The sequence below is a fragment of the Sparus aurata genome, chromosome 17 (genome assembly GCF_900880675.1).
Source record: "Sparus aurata chromosome 17, fSpaAur1.1, whole genome shotgun sequence".
Taxonomy (NCBI): Eukaryota; Metazoa; Chordata; class Actinopteri; order Spariformes; family Sparidae; genus Sparus; species Sparus aurata.
Genome location: NC_044203.1, coordinates 3,531,881 through 3,556,278, shown reverse-complemented (window position 1 = coordinate 3,556,278; position 24,398 = coordinate 3,531,881). Strand labels below are relative to the sequence as shown.

General features: G+C 41.1%; 1 protein-coding gene across 1 annotated transcript in view; it reads right to left on the bottom strand.

Annotated features, from left to right (window-relative positions):
* Positions 1 to 2,228: 2,228 nt before the first annotated feature.
* tgfb2 (transforming growth factor, beta 2) overlaps positions 2,229 to 24,398 on the bottom strand; it is an 83,184-nt gene continuing 61,014 nt past the window's right edge. Inside the window, exons 2-7 of the mRNA XM_030393147.1 lie at positions 13,525 to 13,688; positions 10,108 to 10,240; positions 9,898 to 10,008; positions 8,364 to 8,544; positions 6,168 to 6,321; positions 2,229 to 6,017 (exon numbers count right to left, since the gene is read on the bottom strand). Of these exons, the coding sequence (XP_030249007.1) occupies positions 5,859 to 6,017; positions 6,168 to 6,321; positions 8,364 to 8,544; positions 9,898 to 10,008; positions 10,108 to 10,240; positions 13,525 to 13,688 (902 nt within the window). The 3' untranslated portion in view covers positions 2,229 to 5,858. The remainder of the gene's footprint in view (positions 6,018 to 6,167; positions 6,322 to 8,363; positions 8,545 to 9,897; positions 10,009 to 10,107; positions 10,241 to 13,524; positions 13,689 to 24,398) is intronic.

Genomic DNA, 24,398 nt, shown 5'->3' with positions numbered 1-24,398 from the left:
AATATAGTAATACAAGTGAATAATGAATTTAATAACACCGAATTTCAGAATGTCTTAATATTTGGTATTATGTCCGCCCCTTTTCTCAGTTACAGCATACACAGTTACTAATGAGCTTATATTATCATTTGTAATGAAACAAATGTATAACATTCTGAACAAAAGAAAATAGAAATGTTTTGGCTTGTGGTCTCAGACATTTTGACCCTACTGTATATATAACTGGACTTGTACATGTATAATCAGATACTTAAGACTAACTTAAACACTATTTACATGTGTGACTTTGACTTTTACCAAAGTAATATTCTAACTCGATATCTTTGCTTTTACTCATGACTTCTGATTACTTTTACAACACATGAAAGAACACACATAAAACTGAGCTCATTTGAGACTTAAATAATTTATTTACCACTAGAGCACCACAACAATACTGTGTTACAATACAGCACAGTGGGTCATAATAACATCATCATCATCATCATCATCATCATCATTATCATCATCATCATCAAAACAACAACAAAATACACATAAAAAATAACAGCTCTATCGTGATAAACTTGGTGCCTTGCTCTCTTTGTTCCTGCTTTTCAGTAAGTCCACTGGCACTAAAAACCTGAAGGGGCTGGGGTCAGGTCACCTACATCAACATTCATTTAATAATAAGGGGGGAACTTCGACTAACCAAGAAAACTAGGTAATTTGAAAATAGAAAAATGAACGGCATCAGTGCAATTTGTTTTAATAAAGACACAAAAAGATAATGACTCACAGACAGCATTTGAAGTTTGTGGTGAAAAGTTTTCTGATGGCAGGAAGATACACACTGATGACACTACAAAACACTACTGCTGGGCTACAGGTCTCTGTTCGAGGTTGGATATATTTTTGGCTCTACAAGGATCTTTTGAAAGCCATATCTACACTGGATTTATGCCTTCTATAATCTATCAGCAGACTAATTGCCAGCAACTTTTCTCCAAACATTGCTCCATCAACACATTCCTAAAGACAGCATCTCCTTTCCCTGAACCCAAACTCTCAGCGCTAGTGTGGACTCAATCTGTAGCTGTGCTGAGTGCTGGAGATGACATCACTGTAATTCTTAAGCATATGAAATGTCATCACTGTGGAAACGTCAAACTGTTCAACATCAATCACTGCGAAGCACAGCCAGGTTACACTAAACGGGACAGGAGGGACAGTCATGTCTAGATTGGCTCTAACGTCTGTGGTTATCTTTTGGTCACAACAACATTGCTTGTTACGAGCCAGCTGGGGCCTTTCTGTGTAGAGTTTGCATGTTCTAGCTCTTGTTTCTCCAGCTTCTGTAAAGCAGTTTTTTCCAACGATGTCTCTGGGTTTCTGTATCAATATTTTCATATTAATAATATTTTCATATTCTGATATAAAGAGTTTCTATCACTAGAAACCTTGCTAGTACAATTTTGACCTGTCTATACCTTGATTTGAAAAAAGTTAAACAATAACTGTTGGCTAATCCTTTATCCATTAAATCCACCCACATGCCTGCTAATGTCATCCCTACAACTTTATTAAGTCTAAAAACATTTCTAAGCAGTGTTACTCTGTCTGAACACAACTGGCCTTCTGTTGAGCGACTGAGAAACACGCGGGAAATTGTATTTAAAATAGCCCTTTTTAGATAGAAAAGGCGGCACATTTGCTCCAAGGTAAGGACGGCAATGTGCCGGCCTGTCTTTCTAAAACCGAGGCGTAATATTCCTCCTTTACCAAAAGCCACCTCTGAGGTAGGCGTAAAGATGTGACGTGACGTGAAGCTCGAAGTTGGGCTGTGAACAGTGACATAGAATTTGTCTTCAAAATAAGAGCTTTACATTGCACCCCATTGGAGTTTAGAACTGGGTTCTTAGCGGGGGGCTTTTAATTTGAAAGTAGCGACTGTCCTTAGCTTGCCGACACAATATCAAGCTAACACAACCAAACAGCTACAGAGACCGAGGAGATGCTAGCATCTCCTGGATCTCAGCGGCTGTCCAGTTGTTCATCTGAATGTCCATGGATGAAATGATGGACTGACTGCTGTGATCAGCTGTTTCTTGGTTTTAAAACTCCCCGGCTGTGGGTCGCACAACAGCGCAGGTCATCGACACCTCCGCCCACCTCACGCAGAGGCCAGCACATTTCCGCCTTGTTTTTAGATAGCAGGCGAGGCGGAAATAAGTGTACCCTCCGAGGCGGAACATCGGCGGACCAAAACAGACCCCCAATTTGCCGCCCCCTGTCTAAAACCGCGGACCGAGCCGCCAAAAAGGACGGACAAATTGGCGGCTTGGTGCTCTGTCTAAAAACGGCTAATGACTCTGTGTTATTAATATACCCTCCTTATTTAGACACGCAGAGTGAATACTGTTGAGCAACTTTATGTTCCTTTATGATATTGGAGTTTTGAAACCAACCAAACCTTTTTAAAAGGGAAAAAGGCTAAAATGAAAATAGAACTTTTCTATTTGGATTAGAGTGGAGTGGGGAATGAACTTGGAGTAGAGTCAACTTTAACTCTTCATATATTGTATGTACAAAATTTAGATCGGAAAGTAACTAGCAGCTGTAGTTGAGAAATACATGCAGTGGAGTGAAAAGTGAAATATTTCTCTCTGAAGTGGAGTGGGGTGGAAAAAGTGGCAGGAGATGCCACTGACATACTCAAGTAATGTAGAAGTACCTGCACATTGTACTTAAGTACAGTAGTTGAGTAAATGTACTGAGTTACTTTCACCACTGTTCTCTACTGACTCATTGATTCTCTAACAAGCTGGACTCATGCTCCAGCTTTGTTCCACTTCTGAACCTTTATTTCAATGAACGTAATGTATTTTAATGATTTTTTATTGATTATCAGCACGTCCTCTTTAGCAATACTTAAATATTTAGCATTAATGAGTATGGTCAGCTCGTTGTGACTGAGAGTAAAAGAGGAGCACGTTGTTAATTTCATTTCCACCATCGCCTCTCACAGATGATTGAACCAAAACTCCACTGCACCGTCTCCTGCTGAGCTGCAGAGAGATGCTCTGATGCTCAAAGTTCAACTTTCATTATGCTATATATGCTTGCTCTAGCAAGGGTGCTTCCTCGCTAGCTTTAGCGATGTTAGCTAATGTTGGTGCAATAATGAGACGGTGATGGTAGTCAGAGGAGAGCAAAATGTGGGCCCGTTGTTTATATACTTGCCAGCATCCGCCACCGAACTCTCTCAGACTCAAACCATCTGCTGTTCAGCTGCAGAAACATGCTGATGCTAGCCTTTCAATGTGCCACGTTACTGCCTAACTGTTCTATAGCTGAACATAAGCAACCAGATGCAGAGCTGCCACGTCTCATGCATTGACCGCAAGACTCGTGCAGTTGAGCATCTTCACACAGCCACAGGCTAATCTTCCTATGTCACAATGTGAGAATCATGAATTGCCCTTTTTTTATTGTTTCCCATCTACTGGCACTTGCTGCTTATCGTATTCCGGGCCCTATTCTGTCTCTGATTGGCTTACCCTGATATTAACCCTAACCAATCATCAGTCCTCATGCCTAAATCCAACCAACCCAACAAAAGGCAAAGAGAACCAACCAATCAGGGGCAGAGTAGGGCGGGTCATGCTGACACATCTCAGGAGGAGAACTTTAGCACAACAGACTTACAAACCATTAAAAAAATATTGTGAGCCAAATAATGCTGTGACATCTTTCAAATGAAGCGGAAGTTCAAACAGTAGTCAAACACCTAATTTTGATATGAATCATGTTATTTTTCTAGATGACTGTAATGTGTCACTCCGAGCAGGAGTAAATCAACGTTTCACAGGCTGGTGAACAGGGAGAGTGCCAGATTGGATTTGGAAACAGGGGCATGTAAGCTTGATACTATGAGCTACGGGGATTTACAGGACAGTCATTTTTGAGACTGTGTGGGTCATTCCTTCACAGCACACTGCACCTCCTTCTTTATTTATTTTTTTTTCAAAGATGTCAGGGAAGAAGCAGACAGACCTGCTTTCATTCTGGACAGTGAAGGGTCAGAGACCCTCTGCCAGAAAACCTGCCAGGTCAGAGGAGTCGGGAGGAAACAGTGGAGGACACTGAATGATATGGCAACAGTCTAATCGTAATGAAGTTTACGTGTATGAACATCTGTCTAGTCACTGATTTACTGATGATATTTCGTGCATGTTAACAGGTATATTCAGAGTAAAGACAGAGAGAGAGTGAGCTGGCATGGAATTCACTCTATCTGTATTGTCATCTTCTCAGCTGTGATGCGCTACATGCTGCTGACCCTGCTGAGTCTGAGTGTGTTGTTAATAATGGAGTCAGAGCGTTTATCAGCCGGGCTCTAATTCTAAAGCAGGAGCTCTTTCAGGTTTGTACTGGTATTTTGTAGAAACGACTTACAACATAAGACCAGAATTCTCCTTTTACGTGGTCCAATGTTATGTTTTTAGGCGAGTATTCAAATGACTTACTTTACAAGATTTGTAGACAATAAAATGGAGTAGATGTTAAATATCATCAGAGCAAGTTTGATACTGTCCACCATTCTACCTGGGTCGAAATTTGCAGGGTGCTAAACCATAACCATGAGCATCTTCCATAGCAAAATAATGGAAAGATTTAGAAAATTAAAAGGATCCCAAACAAAGACAAACACAAAATGAGGATGTGGTGTGGTGTGACTGTGAAAACTGGAGAGGGGTGAGGCGAGGGAGAGGGGAGTGAGGTGGTGTCAGGGGCGGGGCTTGAGTTATTTTCAGGACTTATTTCACATATAGACACTTATCACTTATACTTCCAGTGTTTGCCTTACTTTTGTGTCTCGATGTGACAAGTGTGTGAGGTGATGCATGTTGACAGGGCTTTGGAAACACTATAAAGGGCATCCCTGTGCAAGAGCCATGTCTGTGTTACTGTGTGTGTTTGGATGTATGTGTAGAGTGTGTGTGTCTTGTGCAGTGGGGTCACAATCATCTAAACTTTGGCATGACTTTGATACCACTGCTAAAGATGAATTAGTCTTTTTTTTTTAACTATGAAGTAAAATATTTTTTTCAAAGCAGTAACCAGAGGCTATTGCCAGTACTGCATCTGAGGCACTTGATCAACCGTTTCATCACATCCTGACCTGGATCCCACATTCATGAACTATAAACCAATTGGCACACATAGCCAACTATAAACGTGCCAACGTCATATGTGGAAACACCATTTCATTGTTTTCAGTTTCCGAAGGACAATATTCAATTCTTGCTTCTTGCCGCCTTTAGTTTGGTTAGTTTGGTCACATAAAAACAATGTCACCAAGACATGTGCAGCACCAATTAACTGCACTGGCTCTTGTCTTGGAGAAAAGGGTTTAACTGGTATAAAATGCTGTGTGGTGACACTGGTTTTGCCAAGTAAATTATTACACAATGCAGAGGCATACTGTGACCTGGACTCATGTCTTCATCATGAAATTGTTGATGTGAATCCTTGTCAACCAACACTGCGATGCAACACTCTACCTCTGGTTATTAGCACTGGTATTAAAGTCGCGTTTCTGGTATCATGACAGCACTGGTCTTGTATGTTGTGTACGCATTGAACTACCATTAATTAGTTCTGTACCTGTACTGTCCACCACACCTCTCCTAACGATGCTGTGTGGAAACAGTGCTGTGAGTATAATAGTGCATGTAATAAAAATTACAGTTGAGTTTAACTGTATGTATGCCCAAGTCCACTGTGTGTGTGTGTGTGTGTGTGTGTGTGTGTGTGTGTGTGTGTGTGTGTGATGGAAGTAGAGAGAGAGTGTTTGTGCTGGCTTGTAAGGGGTTCTAGCTGCACTTGCAGGACTTGACCTTCATATTAGAGAGCTGCTCTATTTTGGGGGTCTTGCCGATGTAGTACAGGATGGTGAGGGGCTCCAGGTCCTGGGAGACGCAGCAAGGTGAGGCTGATGCTTCAGGGTTGATGGTGTTATACAGGCCCAACACCTGGAACACAGAAAAATTCCATACAATGACGAAAGCGTAAAGGAGGTTGACGTTAGGGGCTCATAGGGTGTCGTACACTGTACAGACTGTAAAGCCCCCTAAATAAAAGTGACTTGAATGTGAACTTTGACCCTGTCCCTCATACAGTACCTTGGAATGCTGGGTGTCGGCGCTCCACAGATATGGACAAGCCCCAGTGCAGAAGTTGGCCTCGTACCCCTTTGGCTCGTGGATCCACCTCCAGCCCAAGTCCTTCTTGAAATCGATGTAGAGTGACCGTAAGCAGCAGTTGTCCTGAACATTTCTACAAAGAAGGTAAGGAGTGAGGTGAATCATGGTGAAGTAGGGGCCAAGTTTCGGCTCCGGTCTGCTCTGAGTCTGGTAACGTTATAGACTTTTGTAATCTCATTTATAGGGTAATTCCAGTTTACCCTTTTGCAAAAAGCTCAGCAGAAATTTTTCATGATGGTAATGAAAGGGACACATTCATCTATCTATAAATACAAGGAATCTCTGTCTGTCTGTCTGTGTGTGTGTGTGTGTGTGTGTGTGTGTGTGTGTGTGTGTGTGTGTCTGTTGGTCAAATATCTCTGAGGATAAGGATAACACTGACCCGAGACTTTCAACATGGCTGCTGCGTGGTTCAGTGGTGTGCATCTAAGCATTTGTTTGGACTGCAATGTGACCGTGAATAAATTATTTCATAAATGCTTTACAAATTCCGCCGAGCATTGTCCACTAGAGCCACCACAGTCACATGTGCACCAGAGCCAATCACTGCACACCGTGGCCACGTGCGCACCAGAGCCAATCACTGCAGAGCTCAAGCCCACGACATACCTGAAGAAACAAGCAGATTTATACCTGCAGCGGCGCGAGCTGGACCGGGATTTTGCCGGCGGTTCGGTCCGTTCTGTTCTGTTCTGTGCATCTAAACTGACTGTTGTGGATTAATGAGATTAAACGTGTCCGGACCGAGTCTGCGTGGACAACAAAGTGGAATCGGAATCTGTGGATGTTCATGTGTAGCTAGCCGCTAGCTAGCGGCTAGCGGCTAGCCGCTAACTACGCGGCCCACCTCCCGAGGCAACGGACCGGACACATCGGCATGTCCAAAACCGGACCTAGGTTAAATAATATCTGCCACGCTTTTTCGCGATCATTGCCGTCACGTTTGCTTTGTGGCTGGTGCAGGAAGAAACGGTAAAAACGGGCTTTTGTCACGAAAGTGTCAAATCAGCAAGTTTGGTTGTTGAGGAACAGGAAGTTGTGGGAGGGACCTAGGCGGATGATTGACAGGCAACGACGGTCGGTGTGTAGACAGCGATATTGAGAGTTGAGAGATTTGTGACATTTAGCGTGTTTGGAGTGTATAGTTAGTGTGTTATGTAGTGTTTGGTGTAGTGTGTTTAGTGTGTAGTGGAGTCGGTTTTTCCTTTAATGAGTCAGAATAATGAGGAGAAGCTGAATGTGGCATGTTGCCTGCATTTAAATGTAAATAGTTACATATAACTTTGTACATTTTTGAAACGTATGCACAAATTTAGCAAACAACAATTTATATTTGCATTATAAGAAAAAAAAAAGGTTTGTTAAAGATATTTGTGGTTTTCACAGTAAAAAAATCTAACTTTTTCTACTCGGATTTTATGTTTTTTTGTGATTTTAGGTCCATTGTGTTAATACAGTATGTCAAAATGAAAAAAGAACTGTACAGTCACACATGTGAGGTTGTGCTGAAAATAATGACACCAAGTAAATAGCTTTTAAGGTGAAATATAATGGCAAAATCAAAAATAGTCAAAAACAGCCAATTATACCCTGGAATATTGGATTTCACAACAAACCTTAATATCCCTGACGTCCCACCTTCAAACACAGCCTCATTTGGCCATCCATGAAAAATCTGCTTAACCTCCCACTTTTTTTATAGGAATACACTTTTCTTACGGGCACTGCACTAGTATTTTTAAATCCCAGGATACTATATTACCGCCCAACCGTAGTTGTCATAACACCAGACTAAAGAGCTGCTCTCTTTCCCAGGCTGTGAGACTCCTCATCGTGTGTCGTCCACCAATTGGAGGGTCAGTGGTTCGATTCCTGGCCCCAGCAGCCTACATGTAGAAGTGTCCTTGAGCAACTGAACCCCAATTTGCTCTTCCACCAGTGTATGAATGTGTGTGACTGGGTTAATGCTGACTTGTGCTCTAAAGTTCTTTAAATGGTTGCTAAGACTAGAAAAGCTCCATACAGTCCATTTAATATTCAATTCATCATTCCAAACTGAGGAAAATTTCAGGTTAACATGTGTAAAGAGAGAGAGAGTTAACTCCCAGTTATTACCTGGAACAGTAGGCCGCATCCAGGGCTCTCTTAGTCCGATGGTTCTTGTACTGAGACTGGGTCTGGGACTCCAACCGGTATGAAGGCAGCAGCATGAGGAGAAGGTGTGGAGCTCGGGCGCTATGCCGCCGCCTCCCGAATGCCTTTAGGTCACCGCCATGGATGAAACTGTCATCAATACCTGGAAACATAACAGAGAGATCAATAAGCTAAATCTTACTGATAGCAGATGATCAGAGAACCTATCATGGCATCACACATCTCCGCCCAAGTATTAAAGTTCCAGACATGGCTTTATTTCTTTACATAACTTGATAATGCAAGATGCCAAATTTTACAGAAGAGCAATAGAAAATATTCTGACTGGAAACATCACGCACTGACTTGGTTCGTGCACGGTCTGGGACTGGAGAGCTCTGCAGCAGATGACTAACCCACCCAGAGTACAGTGGTACTTATGCACTGAGCATCAGTGAAAAAGGTGAGATGAGGTGCCTGCATAGCACCCAAAGGATACTACAAATCCACGCCCACCCCAGTAACAGATATCTGACAGGTTTCTGTATTTCTCCTTGTGTTTTGTCTCATTGATGGGTTGTAGTCCTTTAATATGGCCACATGTTCCTTACAAACTGAAGGAATAGCGTCACTGCTGCGTCACATCGGGAGACAACGCTTTGACTTCAAACGTCACTCATGTCAATCAGCTGTGACAGGAGGAAGCACAGTCACAAGCATTTCAAAATAAAAGCCAATTTAGGCCATTTCATTCTATTCTTTAGTTTTTTGACCTTGCAGCTAGACAGAACCATCATTTGGTATCATTTTTTTCCCTCTTATCAACTATCAAATGCAGACAAATCCAACACTGAGTGTATCCTGCCAACAGGTATTGTGTGTTTCACTGCCAGTAGTGTCAGTCCTCTGCCTTACGTCAGCCTTATGTCCCTTCATTACCGTCAACACACACAGTAGTTTCTTCTTGACTGAATCTCACATACAATATCCTGCTGCACCAAATACTCGAGATCACTAAATGTGGATTAATCCTTTTCTAAATAGTGGTCGCTAACAAATATACTATTTCCTAATGTTTTATTAACATTAATTGAAAACCACTAAATAGAATTGCCCTCAGTAGAGTGCATACATCTGCCAAGGCCCAACAAACCTCTTTAATACAATCAGGCCTAATTCAATATCGAACTGGGTAACCCTGTATCACTCTAAATTTTAAACTATCCATAACTACTTAATAACAATTTAAGCTCGCCAGATCTGCATGATATTGTGCTCACTCATTGATACCAGCTGCCTGAATACACCTCATCAAGAATGAAAATCTGAATCTGAAATCTGAAAGTCTGAAAACACAATCTTAAAAAAAGTAAAAAGTAAAACCGGAAAACCAACCGACAGAAAAACAAAGCAACAGACACACATTGAAACATGGCCTCCACAACAGAGGTAAATATGGAATGAGACCAGAGGTGTCCGACAACATCCTTTGACATTTTATATTTAATCAAATAACCTGCAAACCGTGCCTCCAGCTCCTCACTCTTGTTGGGAATAATGTAGTTATTTGATGGTACGAATGTGCAGCAGGGGCAGTGCAGGCTGATCTTGAATCCATTGTTTCTGTCTGTGGAGAAAAAAAGTCAAGCGATAAGGCGATGGAACATTCAACCCATGCCATAAATGATGAGAATGCGCTACAGTGATGGGAGGAATACACACTCACCTCTGTGATTCAGCCACTCACTCACTGCCTCCGTCACATCAAATGACAGCCACTCTCCCTCCGTTTGTGTTCGTACCACCTTGCTGTCAATATACCGCTGTGTTGGGGACATCAGGTCTTTGTGTCCTAGAATCTTTAGATAAAACAGGTGTTATGTATGTGAGATAATTAATGAGTCAGGACATGAGAGTGCGTGAGCGCTTAGGCTGGTGAAGAAGGCTCTCTAGCTAACTAGTGAGTATGAGTCTAGCTCAGTGGCTCTCACATGTTTACAGTTTGTCACAAAGCAGACCATTCATGACAAAAAGGCATACCTTTACATAATCTTACTACTATGTAAATCATCAGAAATAAAAGCCATTGCTGATCCATCCACTGGTTATAGCACCAGAATCATGATTCGTATGTATGTTGCTGCATTGAATGTTGGTCTATAGATGGTATCCAGCAGCGTTGCTGTGTTGTTTGACTGTCAGTCAGTTGGAATTATACTCATTAATGATTATTTAGCCACTACCGGATGGAATAGTGCATTAATAATTTTCTTTTGTATTATTTAATATTGGTCGCTGTCTTCAAAAAATGGATTAAGTCTCTGTATAAAATAAGTTGATGAATAAAAGATGAGAAATGATTGATGTATTATTCCCTGACAAATTAATGCAAATGCCTAAAAGGCTCTCACACTGTTATAGATAGGGAAGTCTGGATAATATTTCAGCCATAAGGTATGTGGTTATGGCAAACACACCTAGCATCACAACAGAACGCTCAATACATAAACACAGAAGACACACCATTAACCAAGGTAGCTAAGGAAGACAGTTAGTTGAGGTCTAGCAGCCTGCTCTTTTCTCTCTGATTGATTGGCCAGGTCTAGGAGGAGCAATGAGAGCATAACCAGATATTGGACAGACCTCTGTTATTCTGCTGTCCTTCAGAAACATGTGCTTATGTTGGCTCACATCTGCCTAATGTGTAAAACACTATTTGTGCTGCTTTCACTGAGATCTCCTGTCGGGGCTGCCGTGGGAAATGTGACACCTAGACACCAACAGTGTCAAGAAAAGAATCGATAAAAGGGGTTTTATGATGGTGGGTCAAGGGCTGACAAACTCTTTCTGTAGCTCAGTGGGTAGAGCTGGTGGACCAGTGATCAGAGGGTCGCTGGTTCGAATCCCTAGCTCCCCTGGGGTGGGACTGAGCTACATGCCGAAGTATCCTTGAGCAAGATACTGAACCCCAGAATTGCTCTTGATGTGCAGTTGGCACCCTGTGTGGCAGCCACTGCCATCAGTAAAGGTCCTGCAATGAGCTGGCGACTCATTCAGGGTGTACCCTGGCCTTCGCCCATGAGTAGAACTGGATTTGGCCCCAGTAAGCCCCGCAACCCCTCAGGGGGATAAAAAGCAGCAACATCCCACAACCCTCACAGAAAAAGCGGAAACACAAACAAAACGAAACTGTTTGACCCCATTGGATGACTCACTTTAATTCCCTTTAGAGGTGTACTATGTGGTTTTGGGGAAGAAATGTTAATAATAAGAGAAAGATCTAAATACATTTTTCCCAGGATTAGGTTGAAATTTCTCCTGAACATCCAAGAGACCCAGAGGCAATATGTTTTCATTTAAATAGTTGTGATTTAATGTTTACAGTCATCAAATTAATAATAGGAAGTCATTTTTGACCAGAACGAAGAGTCATTATCAAAGGTCTTCTAGTCTTTACTTTCCAATTTTGGATGTTAAAGAGAAATTTCAACCTAATCCAGTGAAAAATAAGTGATTGGTGAGGTTTAGAAGACACATACAGTGTCTTATACAGTGTAATTCAATAACAAAAATGCTAAAATTTTGCTCAGAGGGTCAAACTTAAGAAAATCATAATTCAAAAAGTATCTGAAGTACAACAGCTGTAGGATTTTGTTAGGTCCCATGAAATTCAAATAAGTGTTATCATGATTTTTTATCCAGAAAAATCAATTAATACATTAATTGGGAGGCACTCGGTGAGTTGGTATGGAATTCCTCTTTTACTTCATTAATGTTGTAAATATTGAAATTCTGAATTTGAATTTCTTCTCCAGAACTACATAGTTCCTCTTTAAAGATGAAATAAAAAAAAAATGTTTTAAAAAGTTTGTCTTTAGGAGGTGCACTATGTGACATGCAAAGGCAGGAATTTCCATAAAACCATGTCTCTATACATTACAGTTGGGTGCACTGTGGGTGGTTCTGACTTGCAATCTTGTTTGTAACTGTCATTGGTGTGTGCTGTTGTTGGAGTGGGAGGGGGACGTGGGGGATGCTGTGATTCCAGGATTCATGTGCATATGTCAGGGGTTTGGCTTTTTGCTGGGATTGTTTGCCCTTTGTTGTTGATTATAGTAGAGAGGGGGAGGCCCGGAACAGGTGCAGGGTGGAGGTGCTTTAACTGGTGGTCTCAGACTTTTTGACCCCCGACTAGTTTTTTATTTATTATAGCATTTTATGTAGGCGAAGTATCCTTCGACTAGAATTGGAGAGTGGTTTGTGTGTGTGTCTGTTTGGGTAATCAGCTTGTTTTTTATCTGGATCTGCAGTAACCTGGAAATACTTCTCATTCCTTACCACACAATATGACAGACAATTTTCTGTTTAATCAATGCAATTACCGTAATTTCCGGACTATAAGCCGCTACTTTTTTCCCATGCTTTGAACCCTGCGGCCTATAATATGATGTGGCTAATCTATAGATTTTTACGGGCTAACGGCCTCCAGGGGGCGCTCTAGTAGGAAGCGCAAGAGCGAGACAGACAGGTGGAAGAGATAATGCACCGAGGAAGGCGATAGTTTGTGTTTTGAACAGTCATTTCGCACATCATGCACACGCCCTCATCATGGAAAACACAAGAAGAAATGCATATGATGCAGCTTTTAAGTTAAAGGCAATCGATCTGGCTGTCAAAGAAGGAAATAGAGCTGCTGCACATAAGCTTGGCATCAATGAATCGATGTTGAGAGACTTTGGAGAGGGCAGCGTGAAGAACTGACTCAATGCAAAAAGACGACAAAAGCTTTCAGAGGTAATTAAAGCAGATGGCCCGAACTTGAAAATGTTCTTGAAGACTGGGTGAACACACAGAGAGCAGACTTGGACACCTGCGGCTTATAGTCAGGTGCGGCCTATATATGTACACATTTTTTTTCTTTTTAAAATTAGTTGGTGAGGCTTATATTCAGGTGCGCTCTATAGTCCGGAAATTACGGTACTAACCATGTAACACTCTATAAATGAGGTTATCTTTTCATTACATTATGATGTGTTAAACAGAGCAATAGTCCTTTCGAGCCTAATTCCCAACAGTAACTCTTTAATCATTTGTAGGGAACCCTGGCAGCTCCTCATGTCAGTCGAGAGGAAAGTGTGTGTACCTGGTAGAGCTCGATGCGCTGCTCAGACACTCGGGCCCCGGGGTTTTGAAGACGGAAGATCCTGAGCTCGGCCTTCACCAGGTTGGAGGCATTCTTCTCCATGGAGGACACATCAAATGTCAGTCGCCTGAAGTAAGGATTGAAGTGTGTAGGAGAGATGACATCTACAAAGGAGAGAGAACGACTGATTGAGGAGGATATTCTTGACAGGTGAGAGACTAAACATTCACTTGACATTGAGGCGTTTCCTTAATGCTCTTATCTGGAGTGGTCGACACTAAAACAAGGATGAAGATTTGGATCAAATGACAATAAGTCGGGATATGGAACCTAATAACTGTGAACATAGACATGTAAGAGAACTGAGGTACTGATATCTGTGTAGGATGTGTGTCGTGGTATCTGGCAACCCATCCTGGAAGCAGAAATGAACTCACAAATCACTCAGCCTGTGCCTGATGTGTGTCACTTAACCTGCGCTTACTAAAACCATTCCCTCCTCTCAGTTTGCCATGGACATTCCTGCCATTCCTCTCGGTGCGAGACTTTCCCCTTTATTAAAATGTACCCCCTGTCACACTTGCTCATCTTTTGCCTCCACTCTGTGGGCTGTAGCCCTGCATTCATCCTCTTCTTATTTTTGAGGGGTCCCACACACTCTTGCAACATTGTAATGTTTCATGATGTAATTTTTAGATGTTGACATTTGATCGCTAGAAGAACTTACAAAACACTGGAAGAATGGGATGTTTCATTTGCGCATGTAAGTAATAAACTTGTGGTCATGGTCATCCTCCCCTGGTCTCCAGACTCACTACACACTACAACCAAATGACTCTACACCTCCCTCTCCCCACCTGTCACCTCTACAGTGAGCATCACAGCTGACAAAGTTAGGAGATGGCTGGTGAGACTCCACTCGGGCAAGGCTGCAGGTTCCAATGGTGTCAGCCCCAGGGTGCTCAAAGCCTGCGCCCCCCAGCTATGTGGAGAACTTCAGTCTTCAGTATGAGCCTGAGAGAGAGGGTCCCTGTGATGTGGAAGACGTCCTGCCTTGTCCCTGTGCCGAAGAGGATGCATCCCTGTGGCTTCAAGGACTACAGACCTGTGGCACTGACCTCCCACATCATGAAGACCCTGGATAGATTTCGCCTATCAGCCCAAACTTGGAGTTGAGGATGCCATCATCTACCTGCTCAACCATGTCTACGCCCACCTGGACAAACCAGCAAGCACTGTGAGAGTCATGTTTTCTGACTTCTCCAGTCTATTCAACACCATCTGTCCTAGAGTGGTCACCAACACTGGGGTGCCACAGGGGACTGTCCTTTCTCCATTCCTCTTCACCCTCTACACCACGGACTTCAACTACTGCACAGAGACCTGTCATCTCCAGAAGTTCTTGGATGACTCAGCAATAGTTGGATGTATCAGTGAGGGTGTTGAGGATGAGTACAGGACTTCTGTAGACAACTTTGTCACATGGTGTGAGCAAAACCATCTACAGCTCAATGTGACAAAGACCAAGGTACTGGCTGTGGACCTGAGGAGGACCAAGGTTCTGTTGACCCCTGTTTCTATCCAGGGGGTCAGTGTGGACATTGTGGAGGATTATAAGTATCTGGGGGTCCACACTGATAATAAAATGGACTGGATAAAGAACACTAACACCCTCTTTAGGAAGGGACGGAGCCTTCTCTATTTTCCGAAATGCCTGAAGTCGTTCAACATCTGCCGGACTATTCTCAAGATGTTTTATGAGTCTGTGGTGGCCAGTGCTATCCTCTGCGTTGTTGTGTGCTGGGAAAGCAGGCTGAGGGGAGCGGACGCGAAAAGACTGAACAACTTGTCTGCAAGGCCAGTGACGTTGTGGGAGTGGAGCTAGACTCTCTGACGGCGGTGTCAGAGAGTCTAGCTCCTGGGTTATTCCCAGAGGAAAATTTTACTGCTCAAAGCTTGCTCCTTTATGGCTATAAAGCCGTAAAGGAGCTCAATGAGAGTTCTCATTTCAGTCTTGCAGTCTTTTTTGGTCTCAAACATTTCTCATTTGTTTCTCCTAAAATTCCATAGGAGCAATAGGTGAGACTTGAGACTTTACCGCTTAAACCTTGCTCCTTTCCAGCACTGGGGAGACATTCTGAAATTTCAATGAGAGCTCAATGAGATCTCCTTTGAAACTTACAGGGAGCCCAAGTTGAGATTTTCTGCACCTGTTTCTCAGGAGAAACAATTGAGAAACAGGAGAAATCAGCCACAGCCTCACTTTGGTCTCACTTAGATCTCATAGTCATAGTGTCTAGGAGAAATGAATGAGACACTACTGAGATCTCTTTTCTACGGAGCCCCTTAAGGGACATGTAATTTTTGCGAGATCTCGCAAAGATTTTGCAAAAGCTGTAACACTTTGCTGGTCGTTGGTAAAGTTGGAAAGATATTCACAGATTCGAACTTCCGGGATCATTAAATCTGAAGTGAAACGTTTTTCAAACACAAATGATGCCTCTGTCCCACCATGATAGCATAGACTGCGAGCTACAAGGACCAAAACCCAGATTTTTTACTAAAATAAGCCGTCCTCCGAGCTCGACGGACAACATCGATCTCTATGCGCAGCCGGCAGCCGGGCGAGTGCGCAGGGAACGGCAGTAAGCAGTCATTTGGACTGCTGGATTTAAACCCTATGTCTCATATAAATACCCAACTGAGTGATGAATGCATTCATTGTTATCATGATATTTAAAAAAAAAAAAAACCGAAATAACACCAAAGTGTACATATTAACAAGTTTAATTATACATTTATCGATATCATAGTAAACCGTAATTATTGCTATGTACACAAGGTTTTAATAGAGAAAACCCAGAACATGAAAACACAATTAAAAGTAACTTATTTAATTATGAAGCATTTTATTTTAACACTAACACTATATAATAAAATAAATAATGATAATCGAAAAAGCTGGAAACGAGCTGATCTAAAACAAACACACACAAAAAAGAGCCGTTTCGCTGACACGGACACGGAGGCAGTGCCGGTCCGCTGCAAACGGAACCAAACACCAGACACTTGAAATGCCACAAGCCCGTGTGTGATAACTGTACGAGAGCGGAGGTAATGTGCGGAGATGTGACCAGTGATCACAGCGGCTCTTTGTTTGATTTAGATCAGCTCGTTTCCAGCTTTTTCGATTATTATTCTACTATTATTGTTTTATTATATATTAAGTGTTAAAATAAAATGTTTCATAGTAAAGTAAGTTACTTTTAGTTGTTAATTTTCTATGAGTTTTCTCTATTAAAATCTTGTGTAAATATGCAATGATTACAGTTTACTATGTGCGATGATGTGAATATTGATAAATGTATAATTAAACTTCTGAACATGTTCATTTTGGGGTTATTTCGTTTTTGTTTTTTTGTTTTTTTTAAATATCATGACACAATGAATGCATTCATCACTCAGTCGGGTATTTACATGGCAGATTCTAGAGTTTAAATCTAGCCGTCCAAATGACCGCTTACGGCCGTTCTAGTAGTTTTGAATTCTGGCCCTTCTGAAGTCCAACTGACACTTTGGTCACCGGGGATCCGCTGTGTGACAGCGGAGAGTCAGCAGCTGGATTTTGCGCCCACGGTCAGTAGTATTAGTAGGTGTATAGGCAAACAAACAAACAACAACGACCCCGACCATAATTCATTGTATCATTACATTCGTGGGAAGTTATTACAATAAAGATTTTCACCTCCCCACTAATAAATCATTGCAAACGTAATAGTTATTACATGTGTAGAAAATAGCATGTTACGTTTGTAGTAGGCAGCAGCTCTTACGTTTGTGGAAAATGTATTACATTTGTGGGTTTATAACATTAAATGCTGCAGATTTTTATTACGTTTGTGGGTTTATTGACGATGTTAAATGACGACATTTGTCTCTTAATACCTACAAAGCCTCCTGCAGGCCTGATGCAGATAGTCAGTGAAGCCAAGAAATGATAATAAGGAATGTTCTACCTGCTCTTATAGCCTATGCACACAGCGCAGGTCTTATTATAGGCTGTAATATAGAAAAAATACTCAGTAGGCCTATAGTGAGGGAAAATTAGCTTTATTTGTGATGAAAATATGACGATGAGGACCCAACGATTGGCCTTCCTTTCCTTCTCAAACTATGTTGAAATTGCATCTTTAAACAGCCCAATTTTCGAAATTTTCGAAATTTCCCCGGAAAAAAAAAGACTATCTGCGCAGTGATGCCGGTATCTGACCACTTTTTTCAGTAACGAGTAATCTAACACGTCAACATTTACAAACCAGTAATCAGATTAAAGTTACTTATCATTATTTTTGTCATTTTCCTTAGTAAAAATATATAGTTCTGCTTTCTTCTTGACTCGGGGAGTGATGTCACGTGTGCCACAAGTCACGTTTTCAGCACGAGCAAACTCACGTGTAACACCACGCAGCGACACAAACACAAACAACAATGGAGGGAGGAGAGAGATGCGCGTTTTCTAGCTGGAAATACAGTCATTATTTTGAGTTCCTGTCAGCTAAAGATGAGAATTGTCTTTGCGAGATCTCCCGCAAAAATGACATCTTTTTTTTTTTTTTTTCACCCATAATTTTTTTTTCCCTCATGTCCCTTAAGGGGCTCCGTACTTTTCCAATTTTCGTTTCCTCTGGGTTGTCGTGTTGGAACATCTTACTACACCCAAGACACAACACAGGAGTTCACAGGATAAGGTGTATAGTTGAAAGAAGGTAAACAAAAATGCTATCAGAAAATACATAACCTATTTACACATGTATTTACTAAAAGGATATGACTAAAATATAGTGAGACAATATGAGAAATTTCCAGCTGAAATAAGGTATTGCATATATTACAGTGGACGGATATGAAGTAAAAACTGTAAAAAAAAAAAAAATTGTAGATATTACAAAACATTTAACAATGATGGCAACACTGCTGAACTGTAAATGCTGGGCATACTTTGACTTCTGTTGTTGGGCTGGTTTTGATTGGACACTGCGCCGGTTATGTCACAACCCTGGACATGTCGCATCTCTACATGACGCGATGCGGCAGCTGGGCGTGATAACATGGCAACATTACTGTATATGTACAGATATACAAGGCTTGAAAGAGACGGATTACAAAGAGGTCAATTTGAGGTATCAGATGACTACATATCCTGGCTTTCAGTCCCTGGAATGGGTCAAAAAACACTGGATCATAAATTTTCCATAACGCAACATCATAGTTTTTTGTTTAGACTGTCACTACATGATACAGTCCATACCTTTTAAACTGCACATGTCCAGGCTGAGGTCTTTGTTAAAAAACGTATAGTCTCCAAACCCAAACCAGGATAATCCTGATGACATGACATTGTTGTATGGTCATGGTCACATGACTCCACAAAGCTCCTCCACAGCCACATTATGCAAATATTTTCACATAATTAAAACTCATTGTAACTAATAACAGATCTTGATGTATAAAAACTGTGAGGTGACCCTTTAAAGATCAGTTATGATGCTTCATATTTCCAGAGGTGGGGGACTCGAGTCACATGACTTGACTCGCGTCGGACTGGAGTCGCAAATTTGAGACTTACTTGACTAACACTGATGAAAGACTCGACTTGACTTTGACTTGACACAGATGACTCGAAAGTCTTGGCTTTTCTTTCTTTTTTTTTTTTGAGCATATTGAGACGTAAGTTTCATTTTTGATACTTTGCCCTCTGCCACTGTCTGACGCGGTGCGTGCCAGAGTGGCACTGTGGCGGCAGGATCAGAGGAGGAGAGGCAGCATGGAGCGAGCTCCGAAAATCATCAAATTTGGATTCAAAGATTTTTTCATGTCTGGGTGATTCTGGCCGCTGTCTTGGTTAAAAGCGCGTGTGTGTTTCAGATATAGCGTCTTCAGTGCGCACAAAGCCATTATTTTAAATGTAGGCGCGCATTATACGCGCTCACAACCCAACACGACACCGTATCAGCACACATTTGGTGCGACGCACTTGTTTTTTCGTGCATGTCTGCGCGACCTGCTTCTCCCCCAGGTGTTGTGTCTGTGTCTCTCCTACTGTTACTCACGGAGCTCTGCCCCGTTTGAAAGGAGAAGGGGCCTGTATGTGTAAAGACGTTGCCCCGAGATGTAGAATGTGTTTATAGAAGAGAAACACACATTTCAGGACAGAACAGACAGGTCCTGTGATTTTCAGCCTCCTATTAGAGAGGGGGAGGAGGAACAATACCTGAGAGTAATATTCTCAGCTGTCAGGATGTGCAGTATGCTGCAGTTCCAGGGTTGATATTAATCGAATCTTATTGTTGTATTCATGGGGTTGAAAAAAAATCTAAAGTTGATCAACTATGCAATTACATCGTATTATTGCCGAACCACCCTCTTCTGTTTACTGTGTCTACAGATATGAAGAATACATTCATACGAATTTCTTGTGTGACCTTAGCCATGACTCGACTTGACTTGCTTGAGAAATAGCAATGACTTGACTTGACTTGCTTGATTTTCATCACAGGGACTTGCTTGAGACTTGAAGGTTAAGACTTGAGACTTGCTTATGACTTGCACGTATGTGACTTACTTCCACCTCTGCATATTTCCACTGGCATTAAACCAGTACCACAGCTGCCATGCACAGTAGCAGCAGCCTCATACACTATTTACAACCATGTGTTTGGAAGTGTTTGAAAGACGCTTACAAAGGACTGGGGTGACATGCGTAGCGTGACAGCTATATGTGTTGCCATGTCTGACAAATGATGCAGAACACACACACACACATGTTCAGCATAATACTGTAAACCATGTGTGTGGTTCAAGCATCCCAAGGCACGGTGAATTAGGAGGCCCAGAGGTCTTAAATTGATGGCTGTAATGTAAGACAGAAGCCTGGGATTAGAGAAACACTGCAGTTTGTTTAGAGCGAGTTTACAACCACAGCAACCAACCAGCCATGTGGCCTGAGACCAGCTGACAGAGGCAGGCAGAGAGAGAGGAAAAATATTTTGAACTCATATTTTCAATAAGTTAAATATTGTGTGTGTGTATATATATATATATATATATAGTATATTTCTCTGCTGATACGGTTTGTTTCTGTTTCTGTAAATCTGTAAATGTAAATTTACTGTAAATGCGACAGAAATGATCACTGGGAAAGATGACAATGTCGGATTGTCTGCTTTTCTGTATAAAAAGTTATACAAAAGTGATAACACATTTAGCTGCTCAAGAAATATACTGTATCTATTATTATATCTGACCAATATAAACACTGATCACATGAAAAAATTATTTCTATTTCACAGTTTTAGTCAGAACTGAAGAAGCCTCGTGGCTGAGAAGTGAAACATCTTCAAGAAAACTGAAACAAGTCCAGTTTGTACTTAAACATGTCAAAAGGATTTATTTGGTGTAGTCTATTAAAATCTTGCAATTTAACACAAAGTAGTTTCCACATCTTAACATGATATCTGGTCATACCGACATCAGGCCACTGCCTCCACAAATGACATAAGCTCTAACTAGTGACGGAAGGCTCCATTAAATTAGTTAGCTTGTGTTGGCGATGCTTGGTGAGCTGGAACAACTGAATGCTTTCGGTTCAGATGTTGAATCATTGTCGACGTGCTGTTGTGGTACGCTAGTTCACGTTGTACTTTGTTATCTTCTTTTTTAAGTGTGAAATGATCCCAAACTTTGGACATTCTCTGACTTTTACGGACGGTTTCAATTCTGAATGTAGCGGTGTGTGTCCACAATAACAGTCCGTGTGGAAACATGATTCCTGAGCTAAGCAGGCCACATAATACGGTTGATAGGAATTAAACGAAGCTTCGAGGCAGAGATTTTGCCTCAATCATTTTTTGTAATCGAATTATTCGTGTTACTCGAGCAATTGTTGCAGCCCTAGTTTCAGCAAATATCAATAGTATAAAAAGAATAATGAAAAGTACAAGTCAGAAATGCATACTGCTTGATTTGTTTGTATGAACTGAAGATTGATTTAAAGTGTCATAAAGAATGTGAATGCTAACATAACTTTGAGAAACTTTCTTGGCTAAATTACGTGTACTTTTAGTTTCCATGAAAACTGGACTGCCTTTTTCTTTTTTTTTTTACTGGGTATGTAAGTTATACATATTAAAGGGCAGACATACTATAACATTGGCTCTTCTATAATGTTAAAGTGACAGTTGGGGTCGCTTGATGTGTGCTTCCTTGACAGTGCTTCACGCTGCTTCTCCACATGGGGGGAGGGCTAACGGTCATCTACTGCATCACTTGAATGCTTATGTAAATGGGTCAAATGTGGGTAGAATGCTGATTCAGTAGACTTGTGTCATCCTTAGCTGAGATCTGGTAACTGTGAAGGCCAGACCAAGTGATTCGTCAAATTTTATTTTGCCCCATCTCCACAGAATGTCATCTACTTGTTATGGTGAGATTTGCGCAAGCTTGTGGAAATCCTTTTTATTTGCGGAATGGGAAAAAGTTGCATCCTGAATGGATTTGTAGTATGTAAGTGACTGGACAGCAGAAATAGACAGCAGCAGAGGGATTTAGTGTCTGATGCAGCTCCTGACTGTTTGTTCAGCCAACTCTCAAGATTCTGACAGCCACCTGTGAAATACTTCTGTTGCTGCTGTGTTTCACTATGGCTGCCTCCAAAGAGCTTCTCTCTCCTTATCGTTTACCATGTCAAACACACACTAAGCTGAAGCTAATTTTTCAGTGTTTGTTCCTTATTTAAAGGCATACTATAGTGGCTAGTAGCTCCACAAATGATGCAAAAAAAGTTTTTTCAGCTTGTTGCTGCAACATGTACTGCCTATGGCAAAAGAAAGCAGGAGAAGAACGCAGGTGAACGCCACGGCATCTTTCAACCATCTGACCTGACTGTTTGGCCTCCCCAGGGAGAAAGAGAGTTGGAATAAGATATATGAATTATGATAATCCAGCCTGGGTTAAGACTCCTCTTGGCTTATATCTGGTCACAGTGAGAGGAAACTGACAAAATGGGGCCGCAAAATGTTAAAGCAGAGACTGTTGTGCCCACAGAGACCTGTCTCCACCATGACATCTGGTGTTACACCCGACGGGTGTACTGTGCTCTGAGCCGACAAGTCTCTCTTATTCAAACTTTGTCGGAGCCAAGAGTGAACCTGGGATGAGTCACCAGAATCTCAGCCGCTCCTCCTCATCATTACAATAGTAATAGTATTCGCTTTAACCCAGGAAGCACGTTATTCTATCAGCCATTTGCCCTTAAACCATTGTATATTGAGCCTACACAAATCTAATCAGAACTACCTGTATATAATACGTAATACTTGTAATACCGGTATATAATATGTAATACTTGTAATACCTGTATATTATACGTAGTACTGACCAAGAACTTACAGGCCAGAGAGAATTTACAGCCTTGTTGTTAACTTCTGTGTCCACTGCACAGTGTATAAAACTCACTAAAACACTGAGGTTCTTTTCTTCTACACTCCTACACTTCATTCTTTAATAAATATTATTTAATAAACATGGTGTAAATGGTGAAATAAGTTGAAAAAGTTATTCAAAGTACATCTTAATGTATTTTTCCTAATGTTGAATTTACAGAGATGGCAATGATGATTTGGAATTTGCTGTAGTCGTTTCACAAAGTTTGTTACGTTTCTTCTCATGCACTAACTTCTAAAATCACCCTCTATAGAGGAGTCTGCCGTGGTAATGGTTAGTTAAAACAATTAAACTGTGGCAAGTGGCTCATAATCCACTTCAGTGGTTCTGCCAATAACAACTAATTTCCTTATTTTCTTATATTTTATTTTTTATTCTCAATTGAATTACAGATTATCATGTATCTTTTGGGTCCGTGTATCTTTTGGCCATTCGATTTTCCTTTCAGAAACTGGTATTAAAAAACAAAAAAGTAATGGTTATTTGATTTTCGTTTTAGAATATAAAAATGAAAATTGAAATACAATGCGTTTTTCTTTTTCATGGTCATAAAGGGATGAGCGAAATTATAAAAATGATTCGATTTTCATTTTCTATTTCATATAACAAAAAATAAAATCACTAGAAAACAGAAACGGAAAAAAGGCCTGTTATTCATATTCTGAGACCGGATGTTGTCAGTTACAGGACGGTGCTGTGTAGAAGAAACAGTAGGCTAGTAGGCTACGGCGGGGTAATCTACCGTGGCAGTATGGAACTCAAGCCAGCCGTCACCCCGATCTCTGTGGTGAAATCAGCCGCACTTAAATTTCGAGTGTACAAGTATTCTCAGCATTATGGTAAATGCGGAGAAACAGCGTATTTACTTTCGGTTTTCAAAATAAAGGTATTAAGAACAATAAGCTATAATTCGAACCTAGATTTAAAATAAAATATGTTACATTAAAGTGTTTCATGAGCCCATGATGAAGAAAAAACACTTAATATCAAGTATCTTTACTGCACCAGTGTAGAGACGTGCCAAAATAAAAGTCCCATTATCCAGTTTGCATATTTGACCATATTTGAGGTGCTGTAAAAACACTTTGCTCAATAATTCCTGGCTATGGATGGTATACTTAACTTCTACACATATAAGACTACAAGCATACTTAATATCAAGCATTTTTACTGCACCAATGTGGATAAATTCAACAAAAAAAGTCCCATATTTATACCTGGAGATTCCATATTTTCATATATTTTTTTCTTTTTTTTTTTTTTTTTTTCAAAGATCTCCTTCATTGTTTTAATAGTAGACATTGTGCCACAAAAATGTCCGCAGCCACAAATCATGTGCCGAGATTACTAATTCCTGCTACTTATCATGTCAT